The sequence below is a fragment of the Somniosus microcephalus genome, chromosome 4, assembly GCF_052327205.1.
Source record: "Somniosus microcephalus isolate GS21.2 chromosome 4, FLI_Smic_1.0, whole genome shotgun sequence".
NCBI classification, from domain to species: Eukaryota; Metazoa; Chordata; class Chondrichthyes; order Squaliformes; family Somniosidae; genus Somniosus; species Somniosus microcephalus.
This window is the reverse complement of record NC_140990.1, coordinates 166,080,700-166,103,233: the sequence shown is the minus strand read 5'-3', so window position 1 is coordinate 166,103,233 and position 22,534 is coordinate 166,080,700. Positions and strand designations below refer to the sequence as shown.

The 22,534-nt window shown below is 45.5% G+C and overlaps 1 protein-coding gene across 1 annotated transcript in view; it reads right to left on the bottom strand.

Moving 5' to 3' along the window:
• Nucleotides 1-22,534, bottom strand: part of spag16 (sperm associated antigen 16) — a 1,547,331-nt gene that overhangs the window by 1,466,565 nt on the left and 58,232 nt on the right. The window contains exon 4 of the mRNA XM_085985427.1: nt 12,844-12,971. Coding sequence (XP_085841553.1) covers nt 12,844-12,971 — 128 coding nt within the window. The remainder of the gene's footprint in view (nt 1-12,843; nt 12,972-22,534) is intronic.

The window sequence follows — 22,534 nt, the reverse complement described above, 5'->3', positions numbered from 1 at the left end:
ATTGGATAGCTCTACCTAAAAACCAGCATGGCACGATGGGCCAAACGGCTTGCTGTGTATATACAGGTTGAGCATCCAAAATCCAGAGTTCCAGAATCCGGAATGTTCCAGAATCCGGACTCCGGGACGATTGGTGGCAGAGTTGTCCGGAATCCGTAAAATGTTCCGGAATCCGGACACCCTCTCAAACCGGGCTTGGGCCCAGACATTTCCGGACTCGGAACGTGTTTCTGATGTCCGAAATCTGGAAACGCCCGAGCCCAGATTTTGATATTTCTGGACTTCAGACATCAGAAACACGTTCCGAAGTCCGGAAAAACACGAAAACCGGCTCAGCCTCGGACCCGAGGCTGCCAGGTTCAGGACGCTCAACCTGTATCAATAAATCATGTAGAGAAAGGAAATGTATCCAAACTGTCCACATTTGCATGATATCTATAAATATGCACAAATTCAAAAGGAATTGATGAAATGTCATCAACCTGAAACGTTAGCTTTGTTTCTCTCTCTCCACAGTTGCTGCCTGAGCTGCTGAGTATTTCCAGAATTTTCTGTTTTTATTTCAAAACGATCTTGACAAGCTCAATCAGTGGATGGAGAAATGGCAGATTTAATTCAATACAGGAAAATATAAGGTTATGAGATTTGGCAGAGGGAAAGTTGATATAGATTAGATGATAAATGGAAAAATACTTGAGATTTCAGAGCAGTAGAGAGATCTTGGGGTTTTAGTGGACCAGGTCACTAAAACCATCAGCACAATGTTCCTGGGTTGTTAAAAAGCAAGCAAAATGCTGGGGTGCATAGTAAGAGGGCTGTTGTGTCTCCTTGTGTTCTTATTACTATATATAATACAGACACTTTTAACTCATTTTAGTTTACAGCTTTTACTCCGTGCTTTCATGATGTTGCTGCCGCATGGTGCGGAGTGATACAAGATGTCCGACCTTGCACTGTCTGACACAGTGTGCCACATAGCAGTGTAAATGCACTACTCAAAGTAGTTCCATATAACAATGTAACAAGTAGTTCCATTTAACGATGTGATAATATAACGATGTAACATCCCTCTTTCTCAAAACACTAAAACATGAAATTTAATTTAATTTAGAAAAATATTATATCTAAACTATTACAGGAAACTTTGGTTTATCCGGAGGTTATATGTCCGGAATACTCGATCTAACGGCAAAAATCAGGAGCCGTTTTCTATAAGTTTTTTTTAGTTCTTGTTGCTTTTTTTTCCCCCAGTCAGGCACTGCAAGGTCTGTAACTATTGCAACAACTTCAGCTAGAAACGCTTGCAGCTGCAGCCGACTGTTTAGAAGCTGTTGCTAAGCAACAGTGTTTGTTGTCAGATACGTATGCTTCAACATTAACTTTGTATGTCCGGCAGTTTTGATAGATCGGCAACAGCTCGGTCCCGTCGGTGCCGGATATCACAAAATTGCCTGTATTATCAAATACAAAGAATCGTGAGTTTTATTTTCTTATTCGCAATATCGCTCGGGTGGTTGGATGTTGTCCCTCCATCTTGTGGATTTGGTGGTGACCACTCCTCTCTGCGGTGTTTTGGTGTGTTCCGCTCTTGTTGTTGTTGTTGTTGCTGTCGCACTTGGAGTTGGAATGTGTATGCTCGTGGTTGTTTGATTTGTGGCGCTTGTTTCTGGCATTGTACTGCTTGTAGTAGCTGGTGTTGTCAATGTTGCTGATGTTGTCTGCTGCCTACCCAGTTCAGGTGAAGGTCTGATGTGGAGTCTGTTCCGTCTGTATTGGTTACCAGGTTCGGTCTCTACGAAGTAGGATCTTGGAGTATCAGATTTTCCAATGACCTTGGCTGGATTCCAGGTTTTCAAACACCAGGTCTTGCACATGCACTGATTGCCCATTCAGCAATTCTGGTAGCATCTTTGCATGTTTGTCATAATATTTGCTCCCGACGACTTGTGCTTCTGCCAGCTTCTGTCTGAAATCCTCCTGGTCCTGGGGAGGATGTATGGTTGCTGGTAGGGTAGTCTTAAGCTTCCTCCCATTCAGCAATTCCGCAGGTGATTTCATGTCTGCTTTCAGTGGTGTTGATCTGAGTGATAGGAGGGCAAGGTCTTGGTCTTCCCCCATCTCACTACTTTTGATGAGAGTTCTCTTGACAGTCTGGATCTGTCTTTCGATGAACCCATGTCCCCTTGGGAAATGTGGGAATGAGGTTACTATTTTGAATCCATACTTTTCTGCCAGAGCTCTGTATTCACTCGATGTGAACTGGGTTCCATTGTCACAGATTACCTTTTCTGGGATTCCTTGTTCAGCAAACAAGCTCTTTGAAATTCTGGTGGTAGTTGTGGCTCTCAGATCTTTCATCCTTCTCACAAAAGGAAACTTGGAATAGTAATCTGCCACTATGAGATACCATTCTTGATTGCACATGAAGAGATCTGCCCCAACAGTGTGCCATGGTCTTGACAGTATTTCACTAGGTATCATCTCCTCTTTCTGTTGTGCATTTCTGTATTTCTGGCATATACCACACGCAGAAACCATCTGTTCGATATTTTTGTACATGCCTATCCAGTATACAGCTGATCTGGCTCTCAGCTTGCATTTCTCCATTCCCATGTGGCCTTCATGTATTAGATGGAGAAGTTCTGTCTGCATCGTCATTGGCACGATGATCCTCGATCCAGCAAGGAGAATACTGTCTTCTACTGCAATATTGTCTCTAATCGTCCAGTATTGTTGAATTGTCGCCTGTACCCACTGGATTCTCTCCGGCCACCCCTGTATCACTTGTTGTGTGAGTAGTTGCAATTCCTCATCTTTGCTAGTCTCATCTCTGATTTGACTGAACTTTGTAGGGGTAACACTCACTAGGTGGTGGATTTTTACTGTTAGACCCTCTACCTCGTGTTTCTCATATGGTGACAATCAAGACAACGCATCTGCTAGCACCATTTCTTTTCCTGGCTTATATTTAAGCGTGAAGTCATAGCTTTGGAGCCTTAGAAGTAGTCTTTGCAGTCTTGCAGGTGCTTTGCACAGATTCTTCTTATAGATCTGTTCTAGTGGACGATGATCACTCTCTATTGTAAACTGCCTTCCATACAGGTATGTATGGAATTTCTCGCATCCATACACTACTGCTAATAGTTCTCTTTCTATGTTGGCATATCTCATCTCGGCTGACGTCAAGACCTTTGATGCGAAAGCTATTGGCTTTCCTTCCTGCACAAGAGCTGCCCCTAGTCCTCTGGTAGAAGCGTCTACTTGCAGAGTGACTGGTTTTCTTCTGTCATAATATGACAGACTTGTTTCTTTGCACAACAGTTCTTTAAGCTGTTTGAAATTCCTTTCATGTGATTCAGACCACTGGTACTCGACGTCTTCTTTCATTAGCTCTCTGAGATTTGTTGTATGTTCCGACATGTTTGGGATGAAAGAACTCATGTATTGGATCAAGCCGAGGTAACTCCTCAGCTCTTTCTTATCTTTGGGTGGTTTCATTTGAGCAATCACCACAATCTTCTCAGGATTTAGCTTGACTCCCTCTGGTGTGTAAATCATACCGAAGAATTTACATTCCTTGACTTTAACTATGCACTTATCGGCATTTAACTTGGAGCGTACCAGGAAGGCTGGCATCATGGCCTCATGTAGGTGCGTATCATGGTCTCTTTCATCTGCTCCATAGATCTGAATATCATCAGCTATTCCTATAGCTCCTTCACAGCCTCTATATGTCTCGTCTACTCTCTGTTGAAAGATATCTTAACTGACCTTTAACCCGAATGGTAGCCGCAGGAATTTGTAACGCCCAAATGGTGTGTTGAATGTTGTCAGTGTTGTTGATTTCTCATCCAGCTTTACGTTCCAATATCCATTTCTGGCATCTAGTTTTGAGAAAACCTTGGCTCCTGCCAGTGATGGCATAATCTCCTCCAGGGTTCGGTGGGATAGTGGTCCCTCTTTATCGCCTGGTTTAGATCTTTGGGGTCCGAACATATTCTGAGACGCCCGTTTGGCTTTTCTCGTACCACAATTGAGTTTACCCAGTCTTTGGGTTCAATTACCTTTACGATCACTCCCTTTTCTTCCATCTCCTTTAGCTCTCTTTCAAGCTTTGTCTTCAGCTCGATGGGTACTTTTCGTGGAGCATGGATAACGGGCTTTACCTCTGGATCGATGGTGATGTGGTATTGGAAATCTCCAAAACATCCCACTGTATCATCGAAACATTCCGGATACATGTCTATAAAGTCTTTTTTACTCTTGATTTGTGGGCGATTTTCCAGCGGGGTGTTGCTGTCTATCCTCAGTGACGTTTTCGTCAGCTCGTGATTCACCGAGATCAATCTCAACTTCTCACAGCTGTTTAATCCCAGGATCGCTGGCCCCTCAGTGTCGGTGACATAGAACATGCAGTTGATGTTCTTTCTTTTATGTGTCCCTTTGATAAAGGTTATTCCGAGTTGTTTAATCTCACTCCCCCTGTATGCTGTCAGCGTGACATTACTTGCCTTTAAACAACCACTTTTCGGGTAGCCATCTTCTCTCAGGTTTTCGGGAAAGATCTGCTGGTACAGTCTCAATGGGAGAATGTTACTCTGAGCCCCTGTGTCCAGCTTCAACTTTAAGTTGATGGTTGTGGGCTGATCTTTGATCCTCTTTTCGATTTGGATGATGGTGTGCAATTCTCTCCTCGGAGTATTTTCCGCTCTGGTCATCTCGTGAAGCTGTACCTCTATGGTTTCGATGTTTAGTGTATTGTCATGACCATAATCATCATCATCCTGCTCATCCATGGCATGGATATTGTGTTTCTTTCTCTGGTTCTGCTGTCTGCCTTTGTTTTTGGTGTATGTTCCTTCTTTCTTCGTTCTACACCTCTTTTCCCAGTGGTTTAGTTTGCCACATGCATTGCAGCTTGTTCCATATGCTGGACATTTCCTCCTGTCTGTATAATCGTGCGGTCTTCCAGTTTCTGCACATGTTTCTCCCGTTGTCATGTGCATATCTTTGTGTGTTGTACTTTTCTGTCACTGTATCCACTCTGTTGTCCGTCTCAGAAGCCGTCCGCATGTCAGCCATTTGAGAAATCAGCGTTCTCATTTGCTGTTTCATGGCTTCATGAGCTCTCGCAGTATCTACAGCCTCTGTTAATTCGAGATTTTCATTTCCTATCAGGGCTTTTTGTACCTCTGCATGCGCTGACCCCCATATCAGCTGGTCCACAAGCCTTTCCTCCATTTCCTTAAATGCACACTTGCTGGCTTCATTTCTCAGCCTTGTTATGAAATTGTCAACTGTTTCACCGAGTTCCTGTCTTAGACTCTGGAATTTGTATCTGTGTATACGGTGATTGGATTTAGGCTCTAGATGGTTGCTGAATTTCCCGAAGATTGCCGCAGGGTTTTCCTTTTCCTCTTCAGTCGAACTCCAGCTATTATACAAATCTAGTCCTTTTTCTCCTGTCCACAACAGAATGTAACTAACCTTTTCCTCATTGGCAGTATCCTTCAGGAAGCTTTTGAATGCAAGGTCACATTTCTGTTTGAACTTGCGGAATGCCTCTACTAAATTGTCGGCATCCCAGTTCATGAGGGGTTGCATTTGCGCAGTCAGTGCAGCAGCAGCCGCCATCTTAGTTGCCCGTACGATTCACACTCAATCACCGCAGGCACCGGCACTCACGATCAGCTCATATATCCACTTTTCGTCTTATTCGTAGTTCGTATAGTACAAGTTGTACTCACTTATACTGCTGCCACCATGTTGTGTCTCCTTGTGTTCTTATTACTATATATAATACAGACACTTTTAACTCATTTTAGTTTACAGCTTTTACTCAGTGCTTTCATGATGTTGCTGCCGCATGGTGCGGAGTGATACAAGATGTCCGACCTTGCACTGTGCACTGCCTGACACAGTGTGCCACATAGCAGTATAAATGCACTACTCAAAGTAGTTCCATATAACAATGTAACAAGTAGTTCCATTTAACGATGTGATAATATAACGATGTAACAAGGGCTAACATTCAATTCCAGAGAAGTAATTTTTAAACTGTACTTGGCCCTGGTGAGACCATGTCTGGAGTACTGCATGCATTGTTGCAGCCGTTGTTATTTCAAAAAAGGATATTAAATTATTGAAGGGGATACAGGAAGGGCTACGTGACCAAAATGGATCCAAGTAAGCTTTTCTGCTGGGTACAGAATTAAAGCACAAGGGATCATATTTACAAATTAAGGACAACAAAAGAAGACAGGAAATGCAGGATTAACTGTTTACCTAAAAGGGTGGTAAGTATGTGGAACTGATCACCAGCAAGGCTGGTGGAATAAGTTACTTTAATGGATTTCTTTGATTAACATTGCTACCCCACCTACTCCATTTCCTACTCTATCCGTCCTGTATAATTTTGTAACCTGGAATGTTCAATTTCAAGAGTAAGCCTCATCTATGTTAATACTATTATGTCATGCCCCCTATAGTAAATTGTGCCTCTTGCACACCAATTTTATTCACAATACACTATGCATTTATGTACATACAACTCAAACCTCCCTTTGTCTGTTTGGCAATCTTAGTCATTTAACTTCGTCCTCCTTCTGATCTGTTTTTCGGTGGGTGGAGTACTGAATGCCCCATGGATCACTGCAGGAGACCCTACATTTTCAAATTTACATCAATGATTTGGATTCAGAAACAATGTAAAAAGGTCAAATTTGCAGACATTGCTCAACTAAAGAGAAGGGCCATTGAGACTAAAAAGACAGCCAAGGAGCTACAAAACGAACTACATAAAATCTGTAATTGAAGACAACTATTCAAAATTAAATTTAATAATAACTGCACCGATGTTTAGATCTATTGGATCCATGAGGGGTTGAAATCCTTCCATACTTCTGTGAATTGCAATGAGGCTGAACTAAAATCCTGAGTTCTGGGATGAACAGACTGAACAAGCAACAAGGGCAAAAGTTTGCACCACAGCACTCAGCAGATCCCTTTTCTACAAATTCGCCAATTAGATTAGCCTATCTGGTAGTAACATCTCTGGACTGAAAAGATTGGATTTGGTTTTGTTCTGCCTCTCCTGGGAACCATAGGAACAGGAGTACGCCCTTCAGCCCATTTGCCATTCAATTTTCAGCCAATGTCCCAGATTCCTCCATCACCATCCCTGGGTATGTCCTGTCCCACCGCAGGACAGGCCCATCAGGGGTGGCGGCACAGTGGTATACAGTCAGGAGGGAGTGGCCCTGGGAGTCCTCAACATGGACTCCGGACCCCATGAAATCTCATGGCTTCAGGTCAAACATGGGAAAGGCAACCTCCTGCTGATTACCACCTACCGCCCTCCCTAGCTGATGAATCAGTACTCCTCCATGTTGAACACCACTTGGAAGAAGCACTGAAGGCAGCAAGGGCACAGAATGTAATCCGGCCAATTACCACCCCATCAATCTACTCTCAATCATCAGCAAAGTGATGGAAGGTGTTGTCGACAGTGCTATCAAGCGCCACTTACTGAATAACCTACTCACCAATGCTCAGTTTGGGATCCACCAGGACCACTTGGCTCCAGACCTCATTACAGCCTTGGTCCAAACATGGACAAAAGAGCTGAATTCCAGAAGTGAGGTGAGAGTGACTGCCCTTGACATCAACGCAGCATTTGACTGAGTATGCCATCAAGGATTAAAATTGAAGTTAATGGGAATCAGGGGGAAAATTCTCCACTGGCTGGAGTCATTACTAGCACAAAGGAAGATGGTTGTGGCGGTTGGAGGTCAATCATCTCAGCCCCAGGACATCACTGCAGGAGTTCCTCAGGGTAGTGTCCTAGGTCCAACCATCTTCAGCTGCTTCATCAATGACCTTCCCTCCATCATAAGGTCAGAAGTAGGGATGTTCGCTGATGATTGCACAGTGTTCAGTTCCATTCGCAATTCCTCAGAAAATGAAGCAGTCCATGCCCACATACAGCAAGACCTGGACGACATTCGGGGTTTGGGCTGATAAGTGGCAAGTAAGATTCGCGCCACACAAGTGCCAGGCAATGACTATCTCCAACAAGCGAGAGTCTAACCACCTCCCCTTGATATCCAACGGCATTACTGCCGTCGAATCCCCCACCATCAACATCCTGGGGGTTACAAGTGACCAGAAACTTAACTGCACCAGCCACATAAATACTGTGGCAACAAGAGCGGGTCAGAGGTTGGATATTCTGCAGCGAGTGTCTCACCTCCTGACTCCCCAAAGCCTTTCCACCACCTACAAGGCACAAGTCAGGAGTGCGATGGAATACACTCCACTTGCTTGGATGAGTGCAGATCCTACTACACTCAAGAAGCTTGACACCATCCAGGACAAAGCAGCCTGTTTAATTGGCACCCCATTCACCACCTTAAACATTCACTCCCTCCATCACCAGCACACTGTGACTGCAGTGTGTACCATCTACTAGATGCATTGCAGCAACTCGCCAAGGCTTTTTCGGCAGCACCTCCCAAACCCGAGACCGCTACCACCTTGAAGGACAAGGGCAGCAGGCACATGGGAACACCACCACCTGCAAGTTCCCCTCCAAGTTACACACCATCCTGATTTGGAAATATATCGCCGTTCCTTCATCGTCGCTGGGTCAAAATCTTGGAACTCCCTCCCTAACAGCACTGTGTGAGTACCATCACCACAAGGACTGCAGCGGTTCAAGAAGGTGGCTCACTACCACCTTCTCAAGGGCAATTAGGGATGGGCAATAAATGCTGGCCTTGCCAGTGACGCCCACATCCCAGAACGAATATAAAAAAATTAGATCAAGGGTAGTCTGTATCTCAACGACTTTTACCCACCTAGGCTCCATAACCCTCAATACCCTTACCCAACAAAGATCCATCAATCTCAGTCTTCAAATTTTCAATTGACCCCCATGCACAACAGCTTTTTGGGGGAGAGAATTCCAGATTTCTACTACCCTTTGTGTGAAAAAGTACTTCCTAACATCACCCCTGAACAGCCTATCTCTAATTATAAGGTTACGCCCCTTGTTCTGGACACCCCCACCAGATGAAATAGTTTCTATCTACCATATCAACTCCTTTAATCATCTTAAACACTTCAATTAGATCACCACTTAATCTTCTATACTCAAGGGAATACAAACTTATTCTATGCAACCTATCCTCACAATTTAACTCTGAGTCCAGTATCAATCTGGTGAATCTGTGCTGCACCCGCTCCAAGGCCACTATATATATCCTGAAGTGCATATATGTTCCTCTAGAGTCTTACATGAAGGAGAGAAAATTGCAGAGCAATGGGGAAAGAACAAAGAAGTAGGACTAATTGGATAGCACTTTCAAAGCGCTGGCACAGGCAGGATAGGCTGAATGGCCTCCTTCTGTGATGTAAGATGCTAATTCCCTTTTGGAAGTTATTATTGAATCTGCTTCCACTATCCTTTCAGGCAGAGCATTCCAGATAATAACTCAATGCATTAAAAAAAATTCTCATCTCACCTCTGGTTCTTTTGTAATTACCTTAAATCTGTATCCCTTCCAACAGTGAAAACAGTTCCTCCTTATTTACTCTATCAAAACCCTTCATGATTTTGAATGCCTCAATTAAAGCTCCCCTTAACCTTCTCTTTTCTAAGGAGAACAATCCCAGCTTCTCTAGTCTCTCCATGTAACTGAAGTCCCTTATCCCTGGTAACTTTCCCGTAAATCTCCTTTGTATCTCTCCAAGGCCTTGACATCATTCCTAAAGTGCGATGCCCAGAATTGAACTCAATACTCCAGCTGAGGCCTAACCAGTAATTTATAAAGGTTTAGCATAACTTCCTTGTTTTTGTACTCTATGCCTCTATTTATAAAGCCAAAGGATCCTGTATGCTTTTTTAACAGCCAGATCAACTTGTCCTGCCACCGTCAAATATTTCTGTATACAAACCCCCAGGTCTCTCTGTTCCTGCACCCTCTTTAAAATTGTACCATTGACTTTATATTGCCTCTCCTCATTCTTCCTTCCAAAAATGCATCACTTAACACTTTTACACATTAAATTTCATTGATCATGTGTCTGCCCATTTCACTAGTCGGTCTATGTCTTCTTAAAGTCTGCTTCTATCTTCTTCACTGTTTACTACTTTACTGAGTTTTGTGTCATCTGCAAACTTTGAATGCCTTGCATACCCAAGTCCAGGTCATTAATATATATCAAAAAGATCAGTGGTCCTAATACGGACCCCTGGGGGACAGCACTGTATATTCCCTTGAGTCTGAAAAACAACCGTTCACGACTACTCTCTGCTTTCTGTCCATTAGCCAAATTTGTATTCACATTGCCACTGTCCCTTTAGTTCCACGGCCTTCAATTTTGCTAACAAGTCTATTCTGTGTTACTTTAACAAATGCCTTTTGAAAGTCCATATACACAACATGAACTGCACTACCCTAATCAACCCTCTCTGTTACTTCAGAGAATCAAGTTCATCAAACACAATTGGCTTTTAGCAAATCTGTGCTGGCTGTAATTGATTCACCCATGTTTTACCATGTGACAATTAATTTTGTCTCAGATTATTGTCTCTAGAAGTTTTCCCACCACCGACGTTGGGCTGACTGGCCTGTAGTTACCTGGTTTATCCTGATTTGAACAGTGGTGTGTGTAAAATTTGCAAAATTCTGCAGATTCCCCCATACCAAGAAGATTACCCCAAAGAAGAGAGTTTTGGACTGTTTAAAAGAATATTGGGCCAAAAAGGGGCTTAAAGTCAAAACCCCAGGATTTTGGTTATTTTAAAAAGGCATGTCCAGGCCTGTGGAAGGCTGCGACAAAGAGGTTGGGTTGGGCTTCTGTAAAACAAGCAGTTTGGGTATTGGCATGAGCCAAACTGTCTGGGAATGTTCTGGGCTGTCTCAGTCATTTTACATAATGACAATAGGCCTACGGAAGAGCAGTTCCCGCCAAAATTACAGATCCATCAAGAGTATGCATAATGCAGTACATGCCACTGACCAACAAAAGGGGCCCAGACCCCAGCAGGAAAAGACAAAACTTACTAATCAGGCCAGAGATTAAACAGTTATTTAAAGCCAATTTAGGTTTTGATGGACCATCCCGAACCTAGTTTACACCAACTTAAATCAATTAAGATAGATGGGACCAGCTCGAAACCCATTAAAGAATTCGAAAACTATTAATGTTAACGAGCCCGCCAAAAATGACAATGGGCCAGAGAAGATTTGGCGGGCAGATAAGCAAGGCCTCAAATGGTATAATTGGGGCCTGCTTTTTCAGTTGAAATTGTTCGGGATCGGAAAGGAATCGGTTTGTTCGGTCAAGGAGTTCGGTTCGGAGAGAAGAAGAAAAAACTTCAAAATCTACGTCAAGTCACAAAAGTATCCGAGCCAGGAGAAGACATCATCGAACACCTCGTGGCAACCAAAAGCCCCCAAGAAACAAACAACCAAAAATATTACCAGCAACTAGGCAATATTGGGCCACCGCGACCGACAAGAAACCAACTTGGAAGAAACCGAAGATTCGCAAGTTTGTTTCCACTCTACAAACTATTCTGACTTACCCCTGGGTAAGATTTTGATGGAAAGACACTAAACCCTATTTCTGACCAAAAGAAATTGGGTATTTACCCGATAGATCCAATACGCACCCGACCGCATCAGCAGACACGCGGAGACTGAAACAGCAACACAGGTGAAGTCTTCTACCGTGTCCGGGTTACGGCAGGCCCCAACCGCCACATCTAGAGAACCACGAAATCGCGAACCTCTACAACTGTCAAAAGAAGTCGTTTTGGTGAGCTTTATCCCTGGTCCTCTGGAGTCCAACTTAGTTAGTGTAATGGGATTGGGAGGGGTAAAGTATTCTGTCTATTGTTATTCTCCCTCGTATATTCCGAAGTGTTCCCCCCTTTTAGAGTGATAAGATTGTTGTGTTGTGTATATTTTCTTGTCTCAAATAAAATCCAAATTCTTTTCACCAACTCAGTTGTCTGCTGCAATTTCATTACAACCCCCAAATAAGTCCATGGTTTGAACCAAGGGAGTGGGAGCGATTCGAACCGCTCAGGAGTCAGAGGCAAAGCTGACCACACACACCACCCCCTACATGTGACAATCCTCCAATCCTGTGGCACCACTCCCATATCTAAGGAGGATTGGAAGATTGTGGCCAGAGCCTCTGCTATTTCCACCCTTATTTCCCCCAGCAACCCAGGATGCATCCTATCCGGACCGGGTAGCTTTTCTACTGTGAGCACCGGCAACCTTTTAAGTACCTCCTTTTTATCTATTTTTATCCTATCCAATTTCTTTACTACCTCCTGCTTTACTGTAACATTGTCAGCATCCTCTTCTTTTGTGAAGACAGATGCAAAGTACCCATTTAGTACTTCAGCCATGCCCTCTGCCTCCACAAGAATGATGCGGAAGAAAGGCTATTGTCACATCTAATGACAGTAGAACTAAAGATATTGATATAATCACATTTTCAAAGAGGTTTACAGAATTTAATTATACATTGTGGAATATATGATTAGGCAAATGTGCAAAACTACAGAAAATTAAGTGCCTCCAACACCATTGAATTGCAATACTGCATTAGATTTATTTTAGCAATGTTGAAAACCAAATCTAAATCTGGATATAGACTGCAAGGAGAAATTTCTACTGCACCCAACTTACAAATTAGTCTGTGAATGAGACTTATGTAGGCTACATATGTAATTTTAAAAGGGACATGAAAAAATGGGAAGAAAGCAGCTCAAAGTTAGCAGTGCACAGATTTTGCACACACACAATAAACCCATTTTACCATTCAGTTTGAAAACAGTCAAGCGTTTTCATCATTCCCATCTTGATAAGAAAGTTTCTTAGAAAATCATCAACTACTTCTGGCCTTTGGGACACAGGTTGCTCCGAAACGAAAACACCTTCCTGGGTCTGGAAAAAAAGAAAATATTCATATCAGACAATTAGACATCTACATGAAGAACTTAATCTAAATACCGAACTTTATAAATCTAATCATGGCATCAGGTCAAACATAGGTAAGGAAACCTCCTGCTGATTAACACCTACCACCCTCCCTCAGCTGATGAATCAGTACTCCTCCATACTCAGAACACCACTTGGAAGAAGCACTGAGGGCAGCAAGGGCACAGAATTTACTCTGGTTAAGGGATTTCAGTAACCATCACCATGAGTGGCACAGTAGCACCACTCCTGAGGGAGCTGGCTTAGTCCTGAAGTACTTAGCTGCCAAGACTGGGCCTGCGGCAGGTGGTGAGAGAGCCAATACAAGGAAAAAAACCTACTTGACCTCGTCCTCACAAATGTACGTGTCACAGATGCATCTGACCATGACAGTATTGGTACGACTGACAGTCCTTGTGGTGCCGAAGTCCCATCTTTACACTGAGGACCCCCTCCATCATGTTGTGTGGCACTACCACCATGCTAAATGGGATAGATTCATAACAGATCTAGCAGATCAAAACTGGACATCCATGAAGCGCTGTGGGCCATCAGCAGCAGCGAATTGTACGCCACCACAATCTATAACCTCATGGCCTGGCATTTCCCTCACTCTACCATTACCATCAAACCAGGCGGCCAACCCTTGTTGAAGAAGATCATGCCAGGAGCACCACCAGGTGTACCTAAAAATGACGCGAGGGAGAAAGGTTTGTGTGGAGCATAAACATCGACATAGACCTGTTGGATCAAGTGGCCTGTTTTCTGTGTTGTAAATGCTATGGCCTCAGACCACTGGTCAAGGTCAGTGAATGCATCTTCAAAAGCCATCTCCTACTAACTGAACCACCAGCCTCACACACTTCCCAATGCATGACTCTCTACCCCCCCCGCCCCGCCAATCACTCACCTACCAACAATCTGTATCAAACACGAGGCACGCCTGCCACTCCTAGCTTCACCTCACCCCCTTGGAGAACACGGTGCAAGCCATTCTTGGCAGGAGCATGGCTGAGCCCATGGCCAGTGGTGAGGCTGAAAGAATACAAGATGCTGGTTTCCGCATACATTATCCTCCTTCTCGCATGCACCGCTTGCTTTCCCGTCCTCCCCTAACGACAACACCACCCTTGTGCCTTCCTCATTTCACAGACCCAAGAAATACAGCCTGCCCAGCCAGTGGTTGATCAAAAAGGGGGAGAGGAGAGAGAAGAATCAGAAGAAGAAACACCATCACTCGATTTGACACTCTCCACCACCAGCTCTTCAAGGTCGACCAGCAAGGCCATTTGCAGCATACCCCACTGAAAGTCAGCAGCTATCCATCAGCTATGCTGCAGCCATTAGGGTAGCACGGCGTGACATCACTAGGATAGACAAGAGCAGAACCTCAGAGTGCAGCACTCACTTCGTACTGACACTGAAGTGTCAGCCTAGTTTATGTGCTCAAGTCTCTGAAGTAGTGCTTGTACCTGTTAAGTCTGTGTGTTCTAGTTGTATTTAAGATTAATTACTGACACAGACTACAAGAATAACGTTTCAACAGGACTTTACTAGTTGGAGGTCAGGGCTATACTAACAGCAATATCACTACACAGTACTTATATACCGGTGGTCACCACCGGTATTACATATACAGCAGCCAGAGAAAGTAGTACCTCTCTTAAGGTGGAACAGGTTACATACACCACAATCCTCCCTTTTTAGCTTAACAGTCATATCCCCATTTAACATAACATAATAACATATATAACTTCAGGTATAAACAGTTCAAAGGTTCAGTCTCTCAGGAGGCCTTCTGATTCGGGTTGGATAACGCCTTTCAGTGGTCTCTGATTCTTGTTGCTGAGGTGACTCCTCTAGTTGGTTTCCTATGTATTGGACGTCATCATCAGGTACATTCCCTGCCGAGGTAGATGCTTCAGGTTCATTAACGTCTTCCACAGTTGTCTCTGTCGCAACCATGGGTTCGACCCTTGCTCTCGATTCTACCAGTTGAGCCGCATGACGCCTTATCACATTGTTACCAATATCTACTGTGTACATCAGAGGTCCTTGTCTGGCCCGAATTGTTCCGAACTGCCATTTTTCGTTTCCATAGTCCCTTGCCAACACTGGTTGTCCTACGTCGAAACTTCGAGTGGTCTTGTTATTAATATGCCGGAACTGTTTGTTTTCCACTTCCCTCCGCACATTTGGTTTTAACAAGTCCAACCTGGACCGCAACCTCCTGTTATAAAACATCATGGCAGGACTTTGGTTAGTTACTGCATGAGCGGCGTTTCGATATGCCATTAGGAAATTGTCCACCTTGTGTTGTAGCGGAATCTGATCATCGTTCATGGCCTTTATTGCCTTTTTGAATGTTTGAACAAATCTCTCGGCCAACCCGTTTGTCGCCGGATGATATGGGGCAGAGGTATAATGTTTCACCCCATTCTTCTTTAAGAATTTTTGGAATTCTTCTGACACGAACTGTGGTCCGTTGTCCGAACATATCTGTTCTGGCAATCCGTTCCTTGCGAATATTGTTCTTAACACTGCAATTGTCTTTTCTGAAGTAGTGGTATTCATCTTGATCACTTCTGGCCATTTGGAATGTGCGTCCACCGCAATTAGGAACATGGAGTCCATGAATGGACCAGCAAAGTCAATATGTACGCGTTGCCATGGGGCTGAAGGCCATTCCCATGGGTGTAGCGGTGCGATCGGAGGTGCATTTTGCACTTTTTGGCACCCAGCGCAGCTTTTCGTCAACTCCTCTATCTGTTGGTCAATACCCGGCCACCATACATAAGCCCTAGCAAGACTTTTCATCTTAACTCCCCCCAGATGACCTTCATGCAGTTCCTTTAGAACTCTTTCCCTTAACTTGGGAGGAATAATCACTCTTGTCCCGTACATCAAAGTACCATGGCAGACGGACAGCTGGTCTCGCCTTGCCGAGAATGCCGGTAACAGAGGATCACCATGTGTTGGCCATCCCTTCACTGTCACCTCGTAGACTCGGGACAGTGTCGGGTCGTTCCTGGTTTCTCTTTCAATACTTGCATTGGTGACTGGTAAACACTCGATGATGGTCAAATGAAATAACTCAACAGGGTCAACTTTCGTCGTCTCTTCTTCTTCAGGTAGTGGCAGGTGCGACAGCCCATCAGCATTGCCATGCTGCTTTGTACCTTTGAATTCTATTTGATATTGATGTGCCCCTAGGAAAAGGGACCATCTCTGGAGTCTCTGTGCTGTCATCACCGAAACACCCTTCTTAGGGTTAAAAATGGATACCAACGGCTGATGGTCTGTCAGAAGTGTGAATTTTTGGCCCTGCAGGTAATGATTAAACTTCTTCACTCCCCATACAAGGCTGAGAGCCTCCCTATCGATCTGCGCATAGTTGCGCTCAGCGGAGGTCAATGATCTGGATGCAAACGCGACTGGCCTTTCCGTGCCATTTGGCAACTTGTGTGAGAGTACTGCCCCAATACCATATGGAGAAGCATCACAAGCCAACCGAATAGGCAGTGTCGGGTTGAAGTGAGCCAACACTTCCTCTGAGGTGATCAATTCTTTGCTTTTGTGAAATGCCTTCTTACAGTTTTCGCTCCATTCCCATGGTACCCCCTTCTGTAAAAGAGCGTTCAGCGGGTGCAGTACCGTGGATAGATTCGGTAGAAACTTATGGTAATAGTTAATCAATCCTAGAAACGACCTCAACTGAGAGACATTATCTGGAGCGGGAGCCTCTACAACTGCCTCTATCTTGTCAGGAAACTTATGAAGCCCCTCCCGGTCAATGACATGACCACAGTACGAGATCCGCTTCTGAAAGAACTCACATTTCTGCCGATTAACTTGAAGTCCATACTCTTTCAGTCTGTTGAGCACCAGTTCCAAGTTTGCGAGGTGTTCTTCATCACCATCTCCTGTAATCAGAATATCGTCCAGGTAACATTGTGTGCCTGGAATTCCCTGTAATACCTGCTCCATGGCCCTCTGCCAAATTGCTGGAGCCGATGCCACTCCAAAAAACAGCCTATTATACCGGTACAAACCTCTATGCGTGTTGATCGTGAGGTACTGGCGTGACTCTTCTTCAACCTCCATCTGCAAGTGCGCCTGCGCCAGGTCTATCTTGGTGAAGTGTTTCCCGCCAGACAACGAAGCAAAAATATCCTCAATCCGCGGAAGCGGATACTGCACCGTGTGAAGCACCGGATTAACGGTGATCTTGAAGTCTCCACAGATGCGAACCTTCCCTGGTTCTCCTGGCTTGTTGCTCGAAGGACGTTTCATAACGGGAACAATGGGCGTAGCCCACTCACTCCAATCTACCTTAGACAGTACACCTGAACGTTCTAGCACTTCCAGTTCCGCTTCTACAGCAGGTCGTATTGCATAGGGTACCGGTCTGGCTTTGAAAAATTTTGGGTGTGCATGTTCATCAATCTTGATGTTTGCCGTAATTCCTCTCAGTGTTCCCAGTCCCTGCTGGAACACCTCTTTAGCATCATCCAATATTCTGGACAATCGTTTAGGTTTGACATCTGTTTCCCCGGAATCTACCGTTAGTGCCTTTAAGGAGTGCCAGTCCATATTCATTTTCCTAATCCACTCCCGTCCCAGTAGTGGTGGACCTCCTTCAGGTAAAACATATAAGTCCATTACTTGGCTTTCTTTGCCCTTGTGGACCACTTTTACCTCTATCTTTCCAATGGGGTACACTCTTTGCCCAGTGTATGTTTTCAATATAATCTCCGTATCCCGTAGGGGAATATGTTGGAATAACCTTTTGTAATCTTTCTTATTCATGACCGTCAATGCCGATCCAGTGTCCAATTCCATCTTTACTTGGACTCCTGCTATCTGAAGAGTGACCCAAATTGTCTGGAGATCTGCATCCTTACCAACGTTGTGTACTCTTAAGCTACCCAGTTCATTACTGCTGGTGTCTGAATCTGACTTCTGTTCGTTCGAACTGTTCTTTGTCACCTTGTGTACCTTTATGTATTTTCCTTGCGGTGACTTTTTGTCGCTGGTCTTCTTTCCTGACCGGCATACTTTAGCTATGTGGCCAAGCCTGCCACACGTTCTGCATTCTTGGTTTTTAAACCAACACTGGTTCTGATCGTGCGTTGTCTTTCCACAACGATAACATTTTACAGTACTCAAAACCAATTGATTTGTACTGAGTTCCGGTGACCGTAGCTGCATTACTGCCGTGCCTCTCGCTGCGGCTTCGTGTGATGCTGCCATAGTGACCGCTTTCTCAAGCGTCAGCTCATTCTCCTCGAGCAGTCGCTTTTGTGTATCTTCTTTTAATAATCCACACACAAATTTATCTCTTAGCGCATCTGTTAGTCCCGTTCCAAACTGACAGTACTTTGCTAGCTTATGCAATTCCATTAAATATTCAGCATTGCTTTCATCTTTCAGCTGCTTTCTGCTGTAAAATTTAAATCGTTCCGCTAGCATCAGCGGCGTGGGGTTTAGATGATTTCTCAGGACAGTAACAATCTCCTCGAACGTCTTCTCCGCCGGGTCATCTGGTGATAAAAGGTGTTTCAATTGCCCGTATGTCTTCGCACCCATTAAGTTTAATAAAGTTAGTGCTTTCTCATCATCTGGGATTTTATTTGCTTTACAATAATTTTGTATGCGTTCTACATACATGGCCCAATCTTCGATGTCGCTATCAAAGGTATTAATGTTCCCATGTTTAGGCATCGTTGCAATTTTTTTTAGTGATTTCCCTTTTTCCAAGATGGCGGCTTCCCGCTCTTGTCTTCGTCCTCCGCCTACAAAATGGCGGTTTCCCGCGCTCGCCTTCTTCACCCGCTGGCTGCAATGGCGTTTGGCGTGCCGCTGCTGCTCCCCTTTCCCAGCGGTTAGTAACGCCCCCGACGCTGTCTCCGCTTCACCGCGGCTCCCTCGGGCATTCGCGCTTCCCCGATGTCGCGCCTCGCAGCCCTTCTTGCAGCCCGGTTATTAGCACCGGCTGCGTTCGCCTTCACCGCGGCTCTCGTGCCTTCAGTCGCCCCAGACGCTGCGCCTTTTTGGCCCGAATGCGGCCCGGCCCTTATCACCAGCCGCGATCGGTGTCCCCGCGCTGCGCCTTTTGGCCCGAATGCGGCCCGGCCCTTATCTCCGGTCGCGATCGATCTCACCGCCCTTATTCCTCCGTCTTCCCTCCCCGTCTGTACAGCCAACGCGGCCGACTTTCTGCTCGCGTCGCTGACCGGCTTACCCACCACCGAGGTAGAAGGAAGATAGCTGACTGTCGCTGATGGAGGCTTCGAGTTCAGGATATCTTCTGCACTCCGGGTTCTCGATGCCTGCCGCGCGACGTGTCTTCCAGCAGGGTGATGAGGGTGGATGCCTCTCTTCGACGCCCGTTCTGTGGACGAAGCCGCCGTGGATATAAACTGCCGCAGGGTAAGAATCGGACTCGTCGCCACTGTTAAGTCTGTGTGTTCTAGTTGTATTTAAGATTAATTACTGACACAGACTACAAGAATAACGTTTCAACAGGTCTTTACTAGTTGGAGGTCAGGGCTATACTAACAGCAATATCACTACACAGTACTTATATACCGGTGGTCACCACCGGTATTACGTATACAGCAGCCAGAGAAAGTAGTACATCTCTTAAGGTGGAACAGGCTTAAGTTCTCTTAAGGTGGAACAGGTTACATACACCACAGTACCCACGACCCTCTGAACCTGAGGAGAGAGCTACCGCTGAGCCAAGACTGACTCTTAATTCAATCTTTCAAGAGCCATTTGTATTTCATTCAGTAGAGGAAGCACCTGTTTTATGCAAGCTATTTAGAAATTTTGCCGAGTTGGGCCCTCACTGATGTTCAGTTGTAACTTTTAGTTCTTCACAAGTTAATGTACCTGCCTTTAAAACCTGTGAACCTGAGCCCAGGGATCGAGGGGCAGGGGCAGGGAATCAGAGGCAGGAGTGGGGTGGGGTGGGGGGTGGGGGGCAGGGGATCGGAGGCCGGAAGGAGGGTCGCGGGCTGAGGATCGGAGGTTGGGGCGAAGGGTCAGGGGCCGGGGACTGGAGGCCGCTGTTGTGGGGAGGAGGGGGGATTGGAGATCGGAGGCCTTATGGGTTGGGGGTTGCGGGGGTCCGGTGGCTTCATGGGGGAGATCGGAGTCCTGGGGGGATGGGGAGGTCAGCGAGAGATGGGAAGGGTCATGGGGGGTGTTCAATTGCAGGGAGTTGGCAAGGCAGGGACGCTGGATCCAGCAGGTAAGTGGAAAGGCATTTGCCTCCTGGATCCAGCAATCCTCTCCTTCCTTTAGCTGCCGGGTTCCCTGAGGCCTGGGAAACCCGGCTGCCCAAAGTTGAATTTAAAATAGAGATTCAAATGAGGCATGCAGCCTCGTTATAATATTTAAAGTGCCATCCCGCCTCCTAGGAGGGTGGTTGGCCACCCACCCCCTCTGCCCCGCCTCTGTTAAAACCGGAAGTAGGCAAGTTGGGGTTGGAATTCAGATTTCTACCACTTGAACCTCCCACCTGTCTCAAACCCGCCCATTTTTTGGGGTTAAAATTCCCCCCACTGTTTCCATTATGTAAATGATTGCAGCGTAATAAGTTATCATGCTTCTCATATGAAGCAATATTGGAAGTCTCAATAATTATTGATTTCTTATGCTGTAAAAACCTAATAAGTGACCAAGCGCTTCACTTTTCCTACGGTTTCTTCAGGAGCTTGCTCTCAGTCAGGTTTAGTTGACAGTATTTTCAAGATTTAACTGTGGCATGTAATGCTATGAGAAGATTGCAACTGACTACTGGTATTTTAGCTTCTATGGAGGCATCAGCCACTTCCTGAATGATGTTACTTGGTCCCATCCTACTCTCTTGCTGACCTTCCCGCCCAGTGCGCCCACTGGGGGCTAGTCTTTCCAATCTCCTCCCCATCCAACTCATCCGCCACCAGCGCTGACCCTGTGGACGCTGGCAGTGGGGCAGCCATCACCGACCCTCTCCGCATCTCCCTCCAGAATGTCCGTTCACTTGCAAACAAGGCCCTTGCCAACCATGAGCTTATCGTGAATGATTGCATCAACATCATCACCCTGATGGAAACTTGGTTGAGGGGGGATGACACCTTACCCTTAACTGAAGCCTCCCTGCCTAGCTATACATTCCACCACTTGCCCCACACAGACTGCCGTGATGGCGGTGTGGCTCTCATCACCAAATCACACCTTGGTCTGTCCCCCTACTCCTCTGGCACTTTCTCCTCCTTTGAGCATCTCACCTTATTCCAGCCCTCTTACCTCTCATGGCCTCGTTACTCCCATTGTGTCAATCGCAGATAAGGCCATCTCTGACCGCTTCTTCGTATCGCTCTCCACTCACTTGTTATCTGTCTAATCATAGCCAGAGAATCACCTGCAATGGCTTCTCTTCCCGCTCCCGCATCATTACCTCTGGTGTCCCCCAAGGATCTATCCTTGGCCCCCTCCTATTTCTCATCTACATGCTGCCCCTTGGCGACATCATCCGAAAACACAGCGTCAGTTTCCACATATACACTGATGACACCCTGCTCTAACTCACTACCACTTCTCTCGACCTCTCCACAGTCTCTAAATTGTCAGACTGCTTGTCCGACATCCAGTTCTGGATGAGCAGAAATTTTCTCCAAATAACTATTGGGAAGACTGAAGCCATTGTTTTCGGTCCATGTCACAAACTTCATTCCCTAGCTACTGACTCCATCCCTCTCCCTAGCATCTGTCTGAGGCTGAACCACACGGTTTGCAACCTTGGTGTCATATTTGACCCTGAAATGAGCTTCCGACGAAATATCCGCGGCATAACTAAGACCTCCAATTTCCATCTCCGTAATATTGCCAGTTTCCGCCCTTGCCTCAGCTCATCCACTGCTGAAACCCTCATCCATGCCTTTGTTACCTCTAGATTTGGGTATTCCAACGCACTCCTGGCTGGCCTCCCACATTCCACCCTACGTAAATTTGAGGTGATCCAAAACTCGGCTGCCCGTGTCCTAACTCACACTGTCCCGTTCGCCCATCACCCCTGTGCTCGTTGACCTACATTGGCTCCCAGTTAAACGTCTCGATTTCAAAATTCTCATCCTGGTTTTCAAATCCCTCATGGCCTCGCCCCTCCCTATCTCTGTAATCTCCATCAGCCCTACAGTCCCCCCGAGATATCTGCGCTCCTCTAATTCTGCCCTCTTGTGCATCCCTGATTATAATCACTCAACCTTTGGTGGCCGTGTCTTCTGTTACCTAAGCTCTGCAATTCCTTGCCTAAACTTCTCCGCCTCTCTATCTCTCTTTCTTCCTTTAAGGTGCTCCTTAAAACCTACCTCTTTGACCAAGCTTTTGGTCACTTGCCCTAATTTCTCCTTATGTGGCTCGGTGTCAATTTTTTTGTCTTATAACACTCCTATGAAGCACCTTGGGACGTTTTACTATGTTAAAGGTGCTATATAAATACAAGTTGTTGTTGGCTATACTCTTATAGTGTATGAAGAAGG